The following is a 23,034-nucleotide window of genomic DNA, read 5'->3' on the forward strand; positions in this document are numbered from 1 at the left end:
CCACGTTTATAATGAGAATTTTTTATTTATATATTATTGACATTATTTTACAAATTTATACTTTACAACCAAATTATTATATTATATAAATTGACAAATTGACAAATTGTATTGTATTCCACGTTTATAATGAGAATTTTTTATTTATATATTATTGACATTGTTTTACAAATTTATACTTTATTACTTACAAATCATTTTTATTATAGGTTTATTTTTTCCGTGGTTATTTTTTCGCGTGGTTATTTTTTCGGGGGTTTTTTTTTCGGGGGTTTTTTTTTCGGGGTTATTTTTTCCGGGGATATTTTTTCCGGGGTTATTTATTAGGCAAATCGTAAGCCCCTTATTTCAAAAATGGGCACCGCGAGACAAAAAAGTTTGGGAACCGCTAATGAATGAGCTTGGTTTAATTTTTTATTTATATGCATTTTCCATGTAAATTTTTTATCAAGATAAACTCAGAGATATTCAATTGATTGATCTTTATTATTCCATAATATAGGCTGATTTTTGATTTTTAATTTAGTTGGATTTATTTATCTCTTTAAGGTAAATATTTTCGCTTCGCTCTTAATTGGGTTAAGAGCAAGTTTCCATTTTGTAAACCAGTTTAAAATTTGGTCTAAAGAAATTTGTAGATCTGTTATTGAGTTTTCAAGGTTTTAATGTTGTGCTCAGATAACAGACATCTGCGTACATTGCTAATTGACATTTTTGTGGAACTGTGATATAGCGAAAAATATTAAATAAGGTGTGGCCAAGGATTGACCTCTGTGGGACTCCTGCTTTTATCAAGTGTTCTTATGAAGTATCACCATCTATTCGTACTTTAAATGTGCGATTTCTGATAAATAAGGATATTATATACGAGTATTATATAGATAGGTTGGCAGTTTTAGTTTTGTTAATTTTTACATGAGACTTTGGTGTCAGACCTTGTCGAAGGTCTGTGTGACGTCAAAAAAGGCAGTGGTTGTGTATTTTTTATTTTCAAATCCATCTACTATTATTTTATCGCTGAAGTCGATAATATATGGAGTGGTGAGGTTTGAAGCCGAATTGGTGAAGTGGAATAATTTTTAGGTATGGTTTCATCAGCAGTATATCCTTTCTAATAGTTTTGAGAGGGTAGGTAGTAGACTAATAAAAGTCTATAGCTTTTCGGTAAACTGTTTTCAGGCGTTTGGAAAATATCCTATTCTTAAAATGGAGTTTAAAAGACTGACTAAGAACTTGAGGGCTTTTGGGGTAAGGTTATTGAAAATTTTATATGTAATAAGATAACAGTAATAACAGTAGGTTACAGGTGGGTTACTGTAATAGATGGTATTAAATATTTAAATTTGAATTCAATGATACCGGTCTCTTAAAAGTGGTCATGCGCACTGGACCAGCTGCTGCGTGATCGTACGTTGTTAATTATATTATCATGAATTCACGAGATTATGGGAGTTCCATCGTTTTGTGATTAACTGATAAGGCAGCAAGTTGTTATTATGGCTTATGGCCTTATGGGAAAGGTTAAAAATTAAAATAGTTTCTTTCACAAATGACAAGGAAACACAAAAAATAAAATCGGTACTGAGAATAACAATATTATTAACAAACATTAATGATAAATATTTGTCTGGTACCAGTGGTACCGTTCCTTTATTTTTATTACTTAGTTTATCTCGACAATCACAGTCCAAAGTACGCGAGTACGACAGAATAGATTACTTGATTAGGCAGTTGTTTAATGTTTGTGATGTTTCTACTTTCTGAACAATCAACGAAGCCTTGAATACACAAAAGTGCTCATTCTACTATTCAAGTACGGGATCGTTTTAAGTACAAAATTTTATCTGGACGAGCGCATGAGCGTGATAAATTTGTTTGTTATGCAATGTCCGTGTCTCTTTGTGTGCTGAGATTCGAACTGACAGAAAACGACACTCGACTGGCCGAAGCGCAGCAGCAAACATTTACCAATTGGGGTAGGTATCCCCAGAGATGCATAACTGGTAGTGTCACTGCCATCTAAGCGGTTGAATACAATACTTATCACTTATTACACTGCTTGCTCTACGCCCCACAATTTATTTTCATTTTTAACATTTACTGTGCGTACTGAATTACCTACCTAATAAAATGATGTTATTAGGGATACCCTAGCTGTCTATACAGAGCATTAGATAATTAGTATCGTTTTTATGACATTCAGATTACCTGCACAATGCTGCGAGGTTGTCATGTCATTATTGGTGTACGCGATTTTCTATTAAATAAACAATTATAAACTCTGACTAGTATGATTAAGTTATTTTTAGCTAGTTAACAAAAATTGAATTAATAATGCACATAACTCTGAATAATAATAATAATATTCTGTAAAGGTGGATCTAATGATAAAAAGTATAATATTCTGTTGTAGATAAACGAAAAATCATGTCTTGCCGTGGACAGCGTAAATCCAGAGAACTAACAGTGGAGACATATGGTCGTGTTGACGGCACATCTCCCATTGAACCATTAATTGAAGAAAACTCAAAAAAATTAGAATTTCTTAAAAAGCCAAGTGTCAAAGTATTAAATTCTAAAGGATCAAAGAAAAGAAATAAAAATAAACGAATTCATAGTGAAAATATATCGAATGCTGCAGAACAGATCAATTTCATTTCAGGAAATCCATTTGTTGAAGTTACCAAAGGTGTCCTGCATGTTTATAAAGAAAAGTAAGAATTGACAAATTAAGTAATTACAATTAACTCTTGATTATTTGAAATCGGCAATTTAAAGTTATTGCTCATTCCCTTAAAAATCTTATAGTAATTGGAATAAAAACAATAAATTTAAGTAAACTTGTAATTTGTAGTACAATTTTTGGGAAAAATAGATGTCAACAAAACATTTTGAAATTCAACGCTTGTTAATTCAGTGTATTCACCAAAATATAATAAAAAAAATTTGAATACTTAACCGCATTCACCAGTGGCTTGTACAAAAGTGCACATGCCCACGTGAAATACCTAAAAAAAAAATAAAAATAAAACTGATTAATTTTTATAATAAATTAAAGTTGGTTATTCATTAATAATTAATATACACAAACTCTGTAACATAAAAATTGTTTATTAAAAAGAGAAAGTTTTAGTAGCGTTTCGTGTTAAAAAGTAACTATTAAATAATTCACAGAGCACATATTAGTTGTGCTCCAGACAGCTATTCAATTAATAGCTATATGTAACAATAAGTCGACTAGTATAACACGGTCTCTTTGAGAAAATTGAAAGTCTGTCTGGGACCTATTTTTATCATGATATGCTGTTATATCTGTTGTTGAAAACTATTATGTACCTATGAATTGGCCATCTATCTTTGTCTGCTTCCTCTATGCTCTCTCATGTGTAGACTACCATCAATAATATAATATAACAATTTAACAATATAATTAATTAATAAGAGATAATTTTGGCTTGAAAAAATTAGATGTAGATAAATGCATTACTTTGGGTATTTACCTATAACAAAATTAGTTTTTTTACCAGCTTACATTGGCATTTTATAAAATAATAAGTACAATTTTTTAATAAGTACTATTTCATGTGAATCTCTCAAGCTACCACTACCAGTTTTGTAAATAATACTGTAGTTTTATACATGGGGCTTATTGTTCTGTTGTACAGCAAATTAACGCCAGTTGACAATGCAAGTAATCGTAGTCAAATGATTTGTATTTTGTCTGTTCCTTCAAACATGAATTGCCACGACTTACTTACTTTCATAGCTGCTTGCCAAGAGAACATTCATCATATACGAATAATTCGGGATGCTGCATCTCTTAATCAATACATGACCCTTATTTCATTCAGAAGCCAAGTAAATCTAACATATTATCCAGTTATAAATGATAATTTAAATCATGTTATTCTAATACCATAGGAAGCGACAATGGATTTCTTTCATTCGTTCAATGGTATGCCTTTCAATTCATTGGAACCAGATTGCTGTTGCAATTTGGTTTTTGTATCCAAAGTAGAAGTGATAAAAGAAGATGCACCGGGATCTAGTGCTCCTCCATCTCAACATACTGAACTTCCTGTGTGTGCTGTTTGTTTAGAGCGGATGGATGAATCAGTAGATGGTATTTTAACTATACTCTGTAACCATTCATTTCATGGAAATTGTTTGACAAAATGGGGTGATACCAGGTAACAAATTTCCATTCAAATTGTTTTGAATTTTAAAGTGAAAATCAATTGTATTTTCTCATTCCAGTTGTCCAGTATGTAGATACGTTCAAACACCTGAAACAATTCCAGATAACCATTGTCAAGAATGTCATTCTTCTGAGTCATTGTGGATATGTTTGATTTGTGGTTATGTCGGATGTGGTCGTTATGTTCAAGGCCACGCTTATAAGTAATTATTAGCCATCTCTAAGTTACTGTTAACTGATGTATTAATAAAAAATATTTAGTCATTATTTAGAAACATCGCACTGTTATTCTATGAACTTGGGAAATAATCGTGTATGGGATTATGTTGGTGATAATTTTGTTCATCGTTTGGTCCAAAACAAAGGAGATGGGAAATTAGTAGAAGGAAGATCTCCAGGAAAACTCGATGTACATTATATATTTAATAATAATTAATCAAGACAATATAATTATAAAAATATATTTAATTAATGTTGTAGGATACAGATCAAAAAATTGAATCCGTACAACTTGAATTCACATATCTTTTAACCACTCAATTAGAATCGCAAAGAAAATATTTTGAAAGCCAAATGAAACTATTTGAAGAAAATACACTTATTGAAGTAAATATCTATGCATGATTTTTATTTAAATTTGAAATCCATTGAGCTCTAGAATAGCTTTCCTAATATTACTTATGAGTTATCACGACTACTGCACGTTGTGTCCCACTCTAATCTTGTAAACACATCACATTATTGTATATTATATATTTCGGTACATTGGCAGGGTAACTTTAAGATAGTTCTGCTATAATGTCATAATAATTAGTCACGACCACGTAGCCACACTGTAAGTAATGGTTTGTTCTACAGTTCTTTTTACACTTACGATTATTTGTTTGTATATACCTTACCTAACCTAACCAACTACGGAAAATGATGCGGTAGTTTTTTCAAGAAAAAGGCATTTTACCACAAGACAGCAACAGTAGAGTAAGATACCATTTGAAATTCTACTTAGTGGAATTTATGTGGAAGAATACTCTAATGAAGACTTCATTGTATTGTAAAAAATTGACTACCATAAATTGTTTTTTAACTTGCAAGATAAGAGTATGACACAGCGTACGATAGTTGCAATAATCTGTATGTGGCATGGTGGTGATAACCCATAAGTACCAAACTAATTAGTTTTTACAAATATCGATTAAAATAAAATAACATTTCAATGCTGAAATAATATCACACTACTCTGTGGCCAATTGAACAGCTACCTTTTACTACTCAGCTGTTCAGTTCTAATTTGTGTGTCTTATTCAAAAATTGTCAGTATTCTAATGTTACAGTATACCGTATACCTTTCTATACTGATACCCAATTATGATATCACAATAACTGAATTTGATTACAATATCTAAAGCGAGTCTCTGTATAAAAAATAATATTTTTTTTATGAGCACCTAAAGACCAGAAGTGTTTTTTTTATTTGCTTGGAAATCTAAAATATTCCTTGTTATACTTTGCCTTCAATTGGTTATGGGTAATTGAAATAATTCAAAATTTATAGTTCATAAGAAAGTTTGAAATAACCTATAAGTACCAAAAACTGAAAAATTACTCTTACTTGTAAAAGAATAACCTTTGTTTGTAGGCCTTAATCATTCTCGATTGCATGATTTTTTTGTTCTAACAATTGTCTAGCTTGCATTTTAAATATTAGTAAAGCAAATTATTTATCACAGCTGATTGTCAGAAGTGGAAGCTGACAAAAAAATTCAATATAAGATCAGATCTAATTGAGTTGTCTGAGCTAGACAAAAATCAATTGCTGTTTGAAGTTAATCTTAAATGAGTATAGAATAAAAAATTAAAGCCATTTGTAATGTATTGTGATATAAATATTTAATACTTAATTGATAAATATCATATTTTAATTTAATTTGTTATTTTATAATTTGTTTAGATAAATAATGTGAAAGCTGAGGCTAAAGCTGCTCTTGAAGACAATGAAAAATTACAGAAAGTGGTCAGCAGTTCTTCTAAGGACAGTAGCATACTAGAACAGAAAATTGAAGAAAACAAAAAGCTATTAGAACGTGTTAACATAATCACAAAAGAAAAAAATGTTTTGGAAAAAAAGGTATTTTGATATTTTAATTTAATGGTAAAAAATAATGTAAAAATGTATTCCTTAAATTTATCTATTAAAGTATTAACATTATATTATTAGACATAAATAAAAAAGTTAGGAAAGTTGGGTTCACTCTGCTGTACATTAGATGTTGTGTGGATTTCCGTAATGAATGTGTTAAATTTTAATTTAATGATATAAAATTTTAAAATATTAAAATCATTGTATATAAAATAAAAAAGATTCTAAGGGAAGACAGTTTGTCAGTCTTTACTACTAAGTATGTATTTAATGATATGTATTATTTTTATTAAAGCTATTTATTTAATTACAAGTAATGAAGTAGGTCAATGTTAAAAATGTTGTTTAGTGTATAAAATTAACAATAAACTTTAAAAGTTTTAACTGTTTTAAGTACCCACAAATAATAACAAAATAGCTAAAATAATCATTTTTTGTTTAAATATAGAATTTCATCCAAATATTAACTTAAAATATAACTGTTTGCATATTTTTTAGATTTTTTTGACTACAGTATTAAATTACTATAAGAAACCTTGTTTTAAATTTTTAATTCTTAGATATAAAAATCTAATGTACTGTAAACTATTTTTTTCGCACAAGTATTACAAAAGTTATTTCAATGCAAAAAAAAAGTAGGTCAGCATTTCGGTGGTGGATGTTTGTCCATCGTCCCTTTGGTCCTCTGACAGGATAGTGTAATTTTACTGTATTTGATTTGAATGCAATGGTTGCATTTAATAAAAAACGATTCTGAGCGGACGAGGGAATCTTTTTTTAATTTATTTTATTCGTTTCTATAGTGGTAAACAAAGCGTTATAAGAACAGCTTAAGAACGATTTATATAAATAGGTAATTTATGTAATTATAATTAGGAAATATCATAAAAATGAAAAGAAAAAGAAAAAGCTCAAAAGTCGCTCAAATGTTTTGAAATTTTTACCATGTCTAGGTAAGGCTAATATAAGTAAACAACCCATATTTAAAGTTTTTAACCAAATTACAACAAAGAAACTCCAAAAATTAAAATGTCTATAAAAAGCTCAATAATGGTTAACATTTTCCGAACTTTAAACTGTAAGGTACAAAATCCAAAATACAACAAGAAAGATCTCTTGTCATTTTTCATTTGAAGCAATATTTCTGGTAGAAAACGTCATCCGTAATTATTTAATATTATAAAATTGTGTAATCATACGTTTTTCTCCTTTAACCGCTTTTATTTTAAGTACTGTAAAAATGACCTTTCTAAAGTACCAGCTCAAGAACATTACTTTTTAGAAGAGATGCTACACTTGATACTTTTGAGCAAGTTTAGAGGGAGAAAAAGTGTTTATAGAATAAAATAGAAAAGGAAATAAACATCATTGTAAAACCAATACATTCTTCGCTCCGCTCAGAATCTAAAATGAACATTTTATTAATTTATAACTAATTATTTACAAATTTTCATGATTTTGTCAAAATTTTAACTTTAAATGCTTATAAATTTGTGTTTATAAATCTATAATATTTTAGATTCTGAGCGGAACAAGGAATGTATTGGTTTTATAATGATGTTTATTTTTTTTTCTAATTTAAATTTAATAAAATATAAAATAATTTAATAATTTTTTATATTAATACGGATGCCTTTTTTTTTGAAATTATAACAATATAATTAATATAGTATAACATACCCTAGACTGATAAACAGTCTCCACTCTGAATCGTTTTTCATGTACAATAATATTACATCATTGAATTCAAATTTAATACCATCCATTACAGTAACCTACTTGTAACCTACTGTACTGCAGAGCGACATCCACTTACCCGCTTTTTAATTGTTAAATTTATTAAATTTTCAAACATTTGACCCAGAGAATATTATTATTTTTTATCTATGTTCATAGATAAACTACTAGAAAAATTAAAATTTGAAAATATTTATAAATGGCTCAAAAAGTCGATTAATTAAAAAAATTTGTTCATGTATAGAGAATGGTTATGTAAATATTTGGTGAAAACTGAAAATTTTAAGTATTTACGGTTATTATTAGTTCCGCTTAGAATTTCAAACCATAAATATTATTTAATCATGACTAGTGACTACTATTCTTATGTTTATTTAGGTTCATAATTTATCAATCAAACTAGACCAAACTAAAACCAAGTTAGACGAAGAATGTCAAATTAACTCAGCATTACAGACAAATCAAAATGAATGGCATATTAAATTTTCAAACTTGGAAAAAGATTTTAGCAGTTACAAGGCTACTAAAGATCAAGTAAATATTCTAATATAAAATTAAAATTATTTTTTATGTTTAAAAATGAAGACATTTGTAATTTTAAAGCTAGTATTGAGCTTAAAGTGTTTAGAAGTAATAATAAAACATATCTTTTTAATTGTTTATTTTTATTTTAGGAAATTAGTGAATTGAAAGAGCAAGTTCGTGATCTCATGTTTTTCTTAGAAGCTCAGAATACAATTGACAAAAGTGTAGACCGGGAAGACATTGTAAACGGTTCTGTGATAGTGGAGCAGGAAAGTTCATCGGGTCAAAACAAGACTCCAAAAAACAAAAAAAAATAGATAAAAAAAAAAATAATTAAGATTTTTATATTTATTCATATTATTCAAAATTATGTCTGTATAATATTTTTTGTTCACTGTTTGGAGGAATTATAAAATTTTGTTAATCAAATAGGCAACATAGTATGGCAATTCTTATTTCCAATATGTGGTTTTGGCATTATTTATTTTTTATTTTTTTTTAACGTTTATTTAAATATACACAATCTGTAAATGTTGTTTTACAATAAGTGCATGTGATGGAGGTGATATGGCTTTTGAGAGGCTGGAAATAAGAAACCGCCCATTGGAGGCACTTAAGGTTAGGATTTTAGGCTAGGATTTTAGTTTGCTAGTAGGAATTGGCATTATTTAATATGTAATTTGTGGAGATAACATATTATCATGCACTATTTTTATTTTTTAATACAGCAGCTAAAATTTCAAGCATAATAACAGCATGTGCAATGTGCATGTTGTTTGCCGCAAATAGAACTTAAGCGATAAGTCCTATAAAAATATAAAATGTATATAATACATTATAATTAAGTAAGATTATTCAAGTGCTAATATAATATGTATTATAATTTGTTATATAATTTTCTATTGCACTTCATTATAGTCTGTGAGTGCCACTTTACATGCATATATCTTTCAGATTACCTATGAGTTATGACTATTAAAACAATTTTCTTGTAATTTGAACTTTAATAACATAATACATTATTACTATACAAAGCATAATAATAAAATTATTATTATTATTATTATATTAAAACATTATTGAGTCATTGGTCATTTAAAATATTCATATTCCCCTAATCCATCTATTTAATTACTTCTAATTTATCCTGTAATCCTAATGCAATGCCATGTACTGACATTCCGCTAGATAACAAACGGTCGTTTATAAGGTTTGGGTACAACTATCGCCTAGAGAAATCTACCATACCAAGGGGGTGGACAATGGACATAGATCTAAGAACTTGAACAAACTTTGACAATGTGAGACACTGACTGAAATGAGGGATCGGGAAAAAATGGTTCTTGGAAATAGGTTGAAACCAGTGTTGGTTCTATGGTTTTCAGGGTCTGGTGCAGAATTTTGTGGGATCCCATGGATCATATTATCATATATATATATATTAATTTGTTAATTAATTATACAAAATATATAGTTTGTAGCCTGTGCCCCCCCCCAAAAAAAAAAAAAAAAATGTTCCACACAAGTACTTAATTCTGCAGAAAAAAAATAAAAGTTCAGAAAAATTCTGAGTGGAGACGGTTTGTCAGTCTGGGATATGTTATACTATATTAATTATATTGTTATTATTTAAAAAAAAAAAATGTAGGTATCTATAAGGCTATGAAATAAATTCCAAATTAAGCAAATCAGATTCATTTTGTACTCGACTCATTCAGTCATTCATAGAAGGTATATACAATTTATAATAAAGTATTAATATAAGTCATAACTGATAAAAAATATTGACTATTAATATTAGAATATAAAGTATACTCTAGAAATAGACTCTAATATAATGTACCCATGAATAATATTTTTAAATTACAACAATATAACTAAAATTGTTAAACTTGATAATTTAATGTAGGTAATTTCATCCAAATTTTAACTTAAATGTTAAAATAACTATAAAAAAACTTTGTGTGTATATAGCTTTTAGATTTTTTTGTTACAGAATTAATTACTTTCTTGGAATTAAATTTTCAATCCTTGACAAACTATGAAATTTAAGTGTCTTATAAATTTTTGACAATTAAAGAATTTGTAAATTTTCAATTGAATGAATTTTGTCAAAATTCAAATTTTAAATGCTTATAAAAAAAAACGAGCATAATATTATATATTTTTATATTTTCCAACTGCTATTATATAGAACCTTGTATCAAATTTTCAAGTTTTTGACCCAACGAATAAAATGTATTGACATTTATTTTATAGAATGACACACTAAAAATACGGAAAATTTCAAATGTCTATAAATAACTTAAAAATTGTTGAAAATTTTATCAAGTATAAGAATTGATAAAATAAACATATCGCGTAAATTTCAAGTGTCTACAGTTACCTATTCGTTTTTGAATAACGACAAAATAAGAATATCGGTACAAGAGAAATTGAGTAAATATCCAATGTTATTGTAATTCAAATGTTTATAAAAATTTAATTTTACTTCCAAGTAGAAATTTTATATTTGATAAAATTATTAGACAAACTCATGAAGAATCTTATATAGAATTTTCAAATCTTATCTCATCAAATTAAATTTTAAGTGTTTAGTTTGAGTTAAATAGTCAAATCTAGTTAAAAAAAAAAAGCGGGTAAGTCGTGGATTTCGCTCTGCTGTACAGTAGGTTACTGTGATGGATAGAATTAAATTTGAATGCAATGTAGGTATCATTGTATACGAAAAACGATTCTGAACGGAGATGATTTGTCAGTCTATGATATATTATATTTAAATATTGTCATATATACTAATCTATTTTGAAACAAATATTTTATTTTTCAATTAAGACGCATTTTGCATAAGGCATGGTTAATCAATTAGTGTAGCTATCATAATTCACAATACCTTATATTATCATAGATATACATATACCTGGTTTGAGGATAAATCGTTATCATTACGCGATTTCATAAAAATTTAAAACTCAAACGCTCAAAACATTTTTCCGATAATAAGAATGACGCTTCAAATTTTCTCTATAGCTATTTGAAGCAAAACTTATGGGAAAACTTATTGTTGAATTTTATAACCTTAGATAAAGATACAAACAATATTATGAATTTTGAACTACAAAAAAATTTGCAAATATTCATGGTTTTGACGAATTTTTGTCAATATTTGAAATTCAAATGCTTATAAAAATTTAATTTGCATTTCCGGTGGACATTTTTTTTGTGATAATGATTGAAAAACTTGTAAGGAATCTTATATTAAATTTTTAAATCTTAGTTTAGAAAAGAAAATTTTTTATTAATTTCTAGCTTAAAATAATTTGTGATTTTTACTTATTTTGTCAAAATTCAAACTTTGAATGCTTATAAAAAAAAATTGTAACTATGAATTTCTTTTATTTTTTAACTGCTATTGTAATAATATGTTAAGAGCCTTGTATTAAATTTTCAAGATTTTCTACCTAAAAAATAAATTTTTATCGATTTTAATAAAAAAAAAAACTAATAATGATTGAAAATTGCATATACCTATGAATAGTTAAACTTAAGTCAACATTTTTAAAAATTTCATGGTGGATAGAATATAGGTACAACTAAACATTCAGTAAAAATTTCAGGTATCAATGGTCATTCGTTTTAAAGTTACATCAAAAATCAAAATCGATTTTGTCGAAAACTGATTGTACGTAAAATTGACCTGTATTATGCACCAAAAATCTTCAATTTTACATCGGAAACCACCCCAAAGTTTGAAATCGAAGCATTATTTCGACTAGTTATGCTGTACACAGACACACAAAAAAAAAACACACACACACATCATTGTAAAATCAATACATTCATCACTTCGTTCAGAATCTAAAAGCTAAGCCAAACTGAACTCTAATAAAAAATGTTGAAAGTTAAATAATTAACGAAAACTCCAGAATAAAATTAGTGAAATACGTCACATTACGTAAGTGACTGAAAAAAATATCTACGTTCGGCACATAATACAAATTTTCAGTTTTACATACTATGGAAGCTTTAATTTTAGCCTTTAGGCCATATCATTGAGTTTGACCCACCTTCAATACATGTGTTCATATTACTTGACCAATTTTCACGCGCTGTCGCACAACCTCGCCCGAACGAGTTCAGTAACTCGGTCAGAGTCGAGGACCCGAATGACAACAGCTTACCCTCAGCCCACCCCGTCCGGTATCTTTATCTTACGCGTCGCCATTGTCGCCTAACCGGCTTTCGCGGTCAACGACGATTCACTAATCGCTTTCTTTTTTAGGTACCTATTGCGGCTGTCGAGTTCGTGACGGGACTGTTGTCACCCCGAGTGCGCCACAACCTTTTTGTGGCTGCCGGACGTCCGGTTTTGCCGTACGGTTCCAACGTTTCCACTGGTGTTGTCGTCCGATATTCACCGCGGCTAACATTTATGTACATACTGATATAAGCATATTGTTGGCGTAGGTAAGTGTTATATCCGCACGTCCTGATTCCGGTCGGCATAGGCGCAAATAGCGTTTGAGATTTGGGGGGCTGAAGCCCTAGCTACTAAATGAAGCATTTATACAAGTAATTATTACCTAAATATTTTTTTAGTACAACATATAGGTATATCGTATACTGTGTACTTAATTATTACAATATTCACAGAAAATAAAACTTATTAAATATTGTTTTCAAATGTGCTATCCTATTTCATCTACCTACTTGTAATAGTTCTCAAAATTATACTTATAATATATACCTAATATACATTATACACCACATTATTTTTAGGAAAACAATAGGAATTATTAATACTGTAAGTATGTATGGCTTTAGAGCAACAAGTACAACAAAATAATATAATTATAGAACTATATTTTTATTTAAAAAAATGTACCCAATACATTTTTAGAGTTGAATTCTTGAATAAAATTTGTTTATTTACGAATTACGTAATCTAAAAAATTACCGGCGGTCGGTGTCGTGTAAACCACGTTTCGTATCCGCGTCGAAGTCCGGTAGTATACCTACGTATTGCACGGCATCTCTCGTCCGTGTGGTATCTGCTCGCCACATTCTACTTGCTGATTTCGCTGAGGAGCCAGCAGAAGCCACGGGATTTACACTATTCAGCATCACGGACGTGTCGGTCTTGTCCGTTCAAACTTCAAAGCCTAGACAGTCCACTTGGCGTTCGTTAGTCTGTAGACGGTATTATTGTATTTGTAAACTTATACTCATCATCTTCATTTATATTGTGTTCTACGAGGTAATCAAATGATTTAAGTGCCGTTATTGTTGTATAGTTTTAATTATATTATTTTTTGTTGTTATATTATACCATTGTGCGGACGCCCGCCGTATCATGATTATTATTATCCTGTATATTGCAGACGTGTGTCTCGTGCAACTATAGAATTACAAATGCAAAAATTACATAGTATCGTCCGATAAATATCGGTCATATTATGTTCTGCCAACTATAGTATCGTACGATAATATTTCCTTACGATAAACAAATCGTACGATGAAATATCGCTCGTGTGTAACGGCGGCCCTTATTGAATTTTCATGTTGCATGATTATTTATTATTATTCAAGGAATAAATTGTTGTCTTTAATATACACATTAAATTGTCATTAGCAATTTATGTTATAATAATTGATTTTATTTTTGGTCATCATTTGGCCTTTGCCTATATACAGCTACGAGGGTCGTGACATACAACTGCAAGTACCGTAAGGTTTGTCGAGGTGTCATCAACATGAGCGTTTTTATTTAAAGTAAATGTTTTAAATTTCATTTTTTACTTAGCTCATAAGGTTAACTAACTTTCTTCTAGATGTAGGTTTATTTTAAAGTTGTAAGTATTTATGTTTTAGTTTGTTGAATTTTTAACATAATAAATACTTCATAATTTAAATGCAGTTCTACGTCATAAATTTAAAAGTACCTATTTTTAAATGCAGCAGCTTATGTATAGGTATGTAATTTAGAAAAATATGATTATATATTAACCCTTCGGTTAATATTAAAAAATTTATAGATTTTTAACCTTTAATTATCGTACAAGTAGGTCGACGAGTCTCTTATAAAAACAAATTACATGTGTTAATTGTTTATTTAATACTTACGTGCAGTATTAAACTCGTCATTTTTGTGTAAGTGCTCTGTGTTATAGTTCATAAACATCTGAAATATATTTTTTTTAATTAATCATATTAAACATACATTAATTTTCGACTTAAAAAAATCATCATCACTAGTGAGTGCTTTAAATTACTTATAAGTTTTATGTAAATTACATAAAATTATAGTATTTAGTTATAATATTGTTATAGGTACCACAATTATGTCTGTTCGTGAAACAAGGAGAGTATAATCAAATTATCTTTAAATGTGTGTTCCAAGTATTATATTCATAAGAATATAATTAAAAGAAATGGATCGTTATTAATTGTTAGGCATACACATCAGTATTATAATAATATTATTATGGACATTCGGAACGAGAAGAATCATATTTTCAATACAAAGTTGGCCAAAATTATAGGTTTGTATCAGATATTGGATCCTGGAACCGTAAAAAATCAGGGTAGAAATGTCTATCAGATTATTATGGCGAACGTTTTACTGACTTTATTTGTCATATCGTTGACACTTTGTGTTAGTATTCTTTACTATTGGACGGTCGATTTGCCTTTAAGCATAGATTATACTTGGAAATTGGAAAACTCGTTATACGTGGTGTTCAAGATGTGGCTCATCGTCCACCACTCGGACGACATATGGAACTGTTTGTCGATCACGCGGTACGATTTCACATCGTTCGGAAATCGTAACAGACATATACTGGATCGTTGGCGATATCGTGTGGTGTTGTATACGGCATTATATGCAATCATTTATATATCGTCGACGATGATTTTCATATTCTTACCCTTGGCATTCAATGAAAATAAATTACCAGTCAAAAATCACGATGGATCAATCGGCTATTACCGTCATAACGTTATGAATTACTATTTTATTGTAACCGATGAAACGTACAATGCATTCTATTATATTTTTTACATCGTCGAGGGATTGAATGCCTTCTTAATAACATTTTCAATACTAATATTCGATAGTCTTCTGGTTTCAATGTGCTTTGCTATATGCTGTCAGATGCAAATAATTTCTAATGCATTCGAATCGGTTGGATACAATTCTTACGACCATAATGTTTCACTCGGTGAGTATGATTTTTAAGTTACATGGAATATATGACTACATAATTTATCTGTACGTGATATTCTACACATACATGTGTTTGTATGTATTTGTAATATAAATGGATCCGAATCATTCAATGTTCGGAATATTGAATTATATTTAAAGTGTTTAGTGTAAGTTCGATAATTGAACCTAATAAAAAAAAATCCAACCAAATTCTAATAATAAGTTTGAAAATTCAATAATTAAAGAAAGCTCTAACATAAAAATATGACGTAAGTTATGTATGTTTAAATTTGAATTTTCTGTCTACACTATGTAAGTTATGTGATCATAGATTTTTATAAACTTATAGAGAAATACACATTATTTCGAGAATAATTTTTTTTATTTTAGATTCTGAGCGGAGCAATGAATGTATTGATTTTACAATGATGGGTGTTTTTTTTTGTGTCTGTGTACAAGATAAGTTGTCGAAATGCTTCGATTTTCAGCGTCAGTCACTTTTTCAGTTGAAAAGTGAATCTAGTTGGTGCTTTCAGGAGGTCAAATTTTGAAATTCCCAGTAGTTTTTAAAAGCACCGGGGGAAAAAAAAATAAGGAATAACTGGAATTTTTACGATAATCATCGATTTTAAATATTAGTAAACTGTTAAACAAATTACCGTAGACCCATGAAAATTTTAATGAATGTTAATACTGTAATTTTCTATACTTGATATTACTGAATTCAAATTTAATACCATCCATTACGTTAGTTGTAATCTACTGTACAGCAGAGCGACATCCACTTACCTGCTTTTTTTCTATTATAGTACCTATCTATTACGCTTATTGTTGTTGACGAATATATCAATTCTAACTTTAAGTTAATAATCAAAATGGAAGTTACCTAGCAGCTTTAATATTTTGCTCCTTTATGCTTAACGCAAGAAAGTGGTCTATTATAATTTATAAGTAAAATTTTAAATTAATAGCGATAAATCACAGCATTCTAAAATAATGCTGAACATTTAGTAAAAATCAATTCCTTATAATATTATGTATCATGATGTTTTCTTATGTTTTCTAATTCTAAATTAAGGCATATTTTTGAAAAACTAGTTTTTTCCAATTTAAAACTATACTAAAGTTCTACAATTGAAGTATGTCTTATGAGTTTTGATTCTTTTTTAGGGGTTTTTTTATTTACAACCAAATGAATATCATTAGAGAATAAACAATTGTATAAGACGTTATAAATTCCAAACTTTGCACATACTTATTGAGATTTTCTGAGTTATTTGTAAATTAACAAAATTATTTTGTTTAATATTGTAGATTATATAGATGAAAAAGAAAAACCCCTTGACCACAATGCGGTGTATAATGAATTATCAACAATTATACTGGATCATCAAGTAGTTATAGAGTAAGAGTTATAATTAATTTTTTATTGATGTATTTTTACATTTTACTTTAGAAATAAACTTCCCGTGATAAATTTCTTCGGATTTATCCTATCTTAATATCAATTAAATGATATAAGAAATTTTGGAGATGAAGGAGGATAATAAAGTTTCAATACTTGAAGGAAGCTTAGAATAGTTTTGACCAGAGGAGGTGGCTTGAGCATAAAAATGCTGATTGGTAGCAAAAGAGGTTTTGGTAACATTTTTTTTTTGGTGAAGGAGTAGGTATAAGAGGATCTTGTCTAATTGGAGGAGTAACACGTTTAAGTTTTTTGTAATCAGCCAACCTTTGTAGTTGGCAGTGTGGCTGATATTGCATAGGGCACATCTGAACGAGACGTGGTTTTCTCCATATTTTACACTACGTGGATTAATGGTAAAAATATTTTCGAGTATGGCCGTAAGACTGGCATGTATAGCAGTGTAGGAGAGGGTCTTTTGGTGGATGTGGTTTTTCAACAATAATTTTTGAGTTAATAAGAAACTCAATCTTGAACATCCGAATTGCTGATAGCTTGTTGAAAAGTGGCAAGGGCGTTTTATTCGAAAATTGCTTAATAATGTGTAAGTTGGTGACGGGGTGGCCCAATTCTGAAAGGTCGGCGATGATGTCTTCGAGTGGAGTAGTTAGGTGGAGATTTCGAATAATTACGCGTAGCGTGCGTATAGAATCTGGCTGATATGAATGATAACTATAATTACTCTTTTCTAAATGCGTTAATAACTGATTGTAATGTTCAACAAAATGCAAAATGAGTGTGGAAGATAAGATAGGAGGGCGTGGATTGTGGATTTACAGATAAAATCTGTAGTCATGTTTGGTTAAAAGACTAGAGATGAAGGCGGATATATTACCCACATTTTTAATGTAAACAGGCGGTACCTTTATTTTGTCATCGCTGTTGCGGATTTGGACGTTGATTGTAGATGTGTTCTCGTCGACGTCGTCGCACTTGGAGAGAACGGAGAACCGATTTGGACTTGTGAATAATTTAGTTTTCTTTTCTTCTGTCTTTGGCGAGAGGGAAGAAGCTGAGAGATATTTTTTGTTTGTATTTTTGGAAGAAATTTCAAATTACGCTAGGTTGAGGTGACATAATGACTTGATTATTATTATAGACGTGATTAAAGCAGTGAAGGAGGGTTACGATTCGATAAGAGAGCAGCGAGCATACTGCTAATGAACAGACGTGTGCACATTACGACATACGGAACCAAACTGAAGCAAAAAAGTTAAAAATATAATTTGTCCTTGTAAAATGAGGTAGACCAGTGAATATTATTCCACTAGTTCATTACTATATAGTTCTGTTAACATTAACAAAAAATTATTACTTAAGATTTTAGAACATAAATTATATTAAGGTTGACTATGTTAAGGGGTTTATCCAATTGTAACCTTTGGGTGACTAATATATATTAATCTCTGCCATTTTACTTTTTTTTCAGGAAATATAAGAATTTGCTAGCTTTATTTAAACGAGTGATGTTGTTACAAATTTTCATATCATCATTATCGGTTATTACGTTATGTTTTATGTTTATAGTGGTAAACAATTTAAGTTATGTTTAGATTTTATTTTCACTTCTTCTACTTTTCCTTTTTATACGGCTTCATAAAAACCAATAATTCCATTGCCTCAACATACCTCTGTTTCTATCTAACAGTTAGATCCTGTCTCTATCTTGTCCTACTGTTTATCCATTCTAATTTAAATCTCCACTAGGTTCTTTTCGACTCTGTCTATCCGCAATCTGTGCTTTGGTCTGCTTAGTGGTATTTTTCCTCTGGGTTTCCAGGCTTTTTAGATTTCAATTTTGCTATTTTGGCTTATTAATAAACATTATTATACACATTTTCAGATAATTAGACTATTTTTGTCACTATTAATTTCACGCATGCTCACAAAACTTTTTTTTAATGACATGCCCTATTTTTTTACATTTTTAAATGAATTTTAGTGGTTGAATTTCTTTTCTAAGTTAAAAGTTGGGCGAGTTATAGCAATTTGATTTTATGTTATTTGCACGGGTATAACAGATTATAAAATACGTAATTAATAATAATAAAAATAAAAATAACTACTTAATCCAATTTATGAAATACCTGTTTACCTATTTTGTTTATCTTTATTAAAACATTTATTAATTCTTTAACACCGTTTTTTAAGTTTTGCAGTTAAGCCGTCATCAACTGGTGTTTTGTTATTCTCAAATGCATTTATAAACCGTTCTGATTTCATTATTTGTTGGGTCTAGATTAGGGTGACCATATTTAAAAAAAAAAATACAGGACAAAATTAATAATAATTTAATTTTTTTTTATTAATACTTAATATATATATATATTAACGATTATCAACAAGTCCATGACAGGTAACACTCAACGATTGTTGGTACCAAACTAATAGCAATAGCTATTCGCTATAATAACGATAACCGTCTTCACAAAACGTATTTTTAGTGAGATAAATAGATAGAATCGAAAGCATATAGTCCGATAACGTTCAATCCGATAACTCCGATAAGCTCCTATAACTTGTAGACATACCCCACACTGATAAATTCAGGCAATCACAAGATTACAATTATAATCATTATTCATTACTTTCGTAAGTTTCGTTTTCAAATTCATTAATTCTGTTTGATCAAAAAAAACAGGACAAAAAGCGTCCTGAATGAAGTTTGCCAGGACAACAGGACACAACGCTGAAATAAAGGACAATCCTGTAAAAAACAGGACGTATGGTCACCCTAGTCTAGATTTACAGGTTCTACTGTATATTACTTTGTTGGTGGGTGATTATGTTGTGTTTGTGTCATTTGTGGGTTAAGGTTAAGTAATTCCCTTAATGTTTTTCCAAATTGTTATGCAGTTTATTCCCATTTTGTTATTAGTGTTCCATAATCTTCTATAATTATCTGTGCTCTAGGTTTATACCCCTCTTTTATTTCTTTTGGTTGCTTAAAAAATAGGCAGGGGTTCGACCTGTTTCCTTGAATATTATTTATCCTTTCTAATTGTACGTTTAAGTTTTTGAGTGAAGTTTCTATTATTTTATTTGTTTAACTTACGTAACGACTCTTTGAATTTTTTCATTAAACTTTTTAAGTTTAATCGTTTTTTTCCTTGGTGTTTTATCACAATTGTTTTTAACTTTTTCCAATTGTGTTTCTAGGTTTTCTGGCTCTAATTCACCTTTTATTTTATTTTTAATTCTTTCTGAAATCAATTTCTCGAATCGGATTAGTTTTTCCGTATTTTGTAAGTTACCCAATTTGATTTTTCCTTTATTATTCAAATTTGTTATTTATTTTTTTGCATGTTGATTTGTACTTTTCTTTAACTAGGAAGGATCTCTGAATGGGCAGTTAATTCACGATAAATCCTAATATCTTTAATACTATCGTCAATTCTCTAGTTTTAGTGTTAGAGATTGATAGAATTAATACAGAGTAATATTATTTCAGAGTTTCTCCAATAATGATACATTTAAGGATTCGGAAGTTTTACTTAAAAGATTGGCTCTCATTATTCCTGCAATATTTTTTCAATATTATATGACGTGTTATTTATTCGAAAATTTAAACAATCAAGTAATTAGATATGCATTAATTTTTAGTAATTATTTATTAATTAACGATCTAGTACGTATATATTATGCATTATTATAATATAACTTACAATTATTTTGTTAAAATATTCACGGTTGAGATTGGCATTAAATAGTTAAATTTATGTTACAAATCAAAAATTATGAATATATGTAATATGTAGGTATACAATGTATTGATAATCAAGATGCACCAATATATTAATTAATCAGTAGAAATATGAAACACTGTAAGTATGATGTCTATACCAAGGGTCGGAAAGTAATTTCTATTTCAGTCTGGAAGATTAAAATAATAAATAAATGAGGTCCAGAAAAAAAATTTTGATTAAATCTTTATATTTTTATTTATACTATTATATAAAGAGAAGTCGACGTATAACGTTGTTGAGGGTAATCTCTGGAACTACTGAACCGATTTCGAAAATTCTTTTGCCAATAGAAAGCCACATTCTTTGTGAGTTTCATAGGCATACATTTAGTCCAATAAGGTTATTTAAATATTTTTAATTTTTAATTAATAATTAAAATTACCGTGCAAAAAATACAACATTGTCACCATCTTTCCTCCAAAAAACATATTTAATATTAAATATTATTGTAAGGTTGCTATTGGTTTAAAATCTAAGGTTGTGAATTATGCATAACTATTTATTATTGTTTTCGGGTTATTCATTTTGCATTTTCGCAATATTCATCAACATGTTTTCGCTTCATTAGGTCATTTTACATGTTCACGTTCTGTTTTCCACGATCCGCTAGTTGCCGACTGTTGGTTTATGTCTATACTATCAAATTATTAACTTTTCTTACATAAATAATTTATGTAGCCAACATACATTGTAAAATATTTACGTTTGAAATAATCTATAAATACACGCTGTAGAAAAAGTATCGGATTTGATGAATTTTTATGTTCCAAGTTTAAAATTGTTTAATATAGTTACATTTTTATTTTATTTAAGAAAGATTCAATAATATTCGCATTGTACAGCAGTAATTGGACCGAAATGGATATGAGATGTAAAAAATTGATATTATTAACGATGAAAATGAATAGTGCTAACCAAAATAAGTTAAGATTTACTAATACTAAAACAGTAAACTTGAATATGTTTTTCAAAGTAAGTGCCATCATTTTTATTTTTGGTATGATATATATGGAATTAATATTACTATTAATTTTTTCTTTGTTTTACATTTTATAAAATATAGTTTAAATACTTGAATTATTTTATTTTATTAAAAAAACTGTTAAATACGTAAGAAAATAATTCAAATTTTATATTAGTTAAGTATTTTTAAATACTACAGAATAAGAAAAATATACGATTAGAAATGATTGTACTTAAACATCATGAACTTTTGAAAAGCAATCACGGTTATATATTAAAATTTTTTTTTTTAATGTGAACAACTTCATAGTAACATTGGATTAAATTATTAAAGTTGTAAAATAAACACAATAAGAAAATTTGATTGTTTTACAAAATTATATCTCTTATGTATTGAAAATAATATAAATATTTGGTAAAAATATCAAATAATTTTGGTCTTTTATTAATAACTTGAAAAAATTTAATTGATTTTGTGGAAAATAATAAATAATTAATCATTGTTATTTTGTTTTTGTTTTTATTACAGACACTCGGTGATTGCTATACAGTTATTTCTTTTTTGCTTAACTATATCCAAAGAAATGTCGAATAAATATTTTTCAAATTCTTTAAATTTAGTAAAGTTTCACATTGATTGATTTTATTATTAGTTTGTTATTACACTCACGATTATCTAAATTAAACATAATATAAGTTATTATTATTATATTACATACCTATTATTATAGTTAAAATTAAATAGATAATTATGATCATGTAACAGTTAATACATAAATTATTGTTAACTATCAAAATAAAATTATTACTATTATACTTCTTTGTAATGAATTTAATTCATGTAAAAAATAAGTGGCCAAGTGGGTACCACTCTGCTGTTGATTAGACATCGGTTACCTAGCTGCTATAGGTCACTTTAACGGATGTGTTATGATATACGACTTTGAGCGGAGCTGCTCTGGCATAACAGTTTCTTTTCCGTCATTATTAAAATTAAAGTAATTTACAGTATGAACTGTAGGAAAGATTCTGTGATAATACAAATTTTCATTT

General features: G+C 28.5%; 2 protein-coding genes across 2 annotated transcripts; both read left to right on the plus strand.

The window, feature by feature from the left end:
- Positions 1–1,504: 1,504 nt before the first annotated feature.
- Positions 1,505–9,026, plus strand: LOC107172990 (BRCA1-associated protein). The gene is made up of 10 exons (XM_015523331.2): positions 1,505–1,976; positions 2,414–2,714; positions 3,666–3,858; positions 3,922–4,190; positions 4,258–4,401; positions 4,460–4,607; positions 4,679–4,804; positions 6,147–6,323; positions 8,451–8,606; positions 8,747–9,026. Exons 1-10 carry the CDS (start codon positions 1,886–1,888, stop codon positions 8,912–8,914), a joined length of 1,773 nt encoding a protein of 590 aa, XP_015378817.1. The 5' UTR covers positions 1,505–1,885; the 3' UTR covers positions 8,915–9,026.
- A 5,896-nt stretch (positions 9,027–14,922) lies between these two features.
- On the plus strand, positions 14,923–22,649 carry LOC149056371 (uncharacterized). Its single transcript, XM_089226555.1, has 6 exons — positions 14,923–15,820; positions 17,122–17,212; positions 18,702–18,801; positions 20,724–20,849; positions 21,832–21,990; positions 22,511–22,649. The coding sequence occupies exons 1-6, from the start codon at positions 15,082–15,084 to the stop codon at positions 22,574–22,576; spliced, it is 1,281 nt and encodes a 426-aa protein (XP_089082681.1). The 5' UTR covers positions 14,923–15,081; the 3' UTR covers positions 22,577–22,649.
- Positions 22,650–23,034: the final 385 nt, after the last annotated feature.

This window comes from Diuraphis noxia, unplaced genomic scaffold (genome assembly GCF_037042655.1).
Source record: "Diuraphis noxia isolate RWA-SAM2 unplaced genomic scaffold, SU_Dnox_SAM2 contig0004, whole genome shotgun sequence".
In the NCBI taxonomy this organism is placed as follows: Eukaryota; Metazoa; Arthropoda; class Insecta; order Hemiptera; family Aphididae; genus Diuraphis; species Diuraphis noxia.

Excerpts from the sequence above, each read along its gene's own strand:
- LOC149056371 (XM_089226555.1), top strand. The coding sequence starts at position 15,082 with ATGGACATTCGGAACGAGAAGAATCATATTTTCAATACAAAGTTGGCC. Across the intron at positions 17,213-18,701 it reads GATCATCAAGTAGTTATAGA|GAAATATAAGAATTTGCTAG; the intron begins GTAAGAGTTATA and ends CTTTTTTTTCAG. Across the intron at positions 18,802-20,723 it reads TATGTTTTATGTTTATAGTG|AGTTTCTCCAATAATGATAC; the intron begins GTAAACAATTTA and ends ATATTATTTCAG.
- LOC107172990 (XM_015523331.2), top strand. The coding sequence starts at position 1,886 with ATGTCCGTGTCTCTTTGTGTGCTGAGATTCGAACTGACAGAAAACGAC. Across the intron at positions 2,715-3,665 it reads CTGCATGTTTATAAAGAAAA|CAAATTAACGCCAGTTGACA; the intron begins GTAAGAATTGAC and ends TCTGTTGTACAG. Across the intron at positions 4,805-6,146 it reads AAGAAAATACACTTATTGAA|ATAAATAATGTGAAAGCTGA; the intron begins GTAAATATCTAT and ends TAATTTGTTTAG.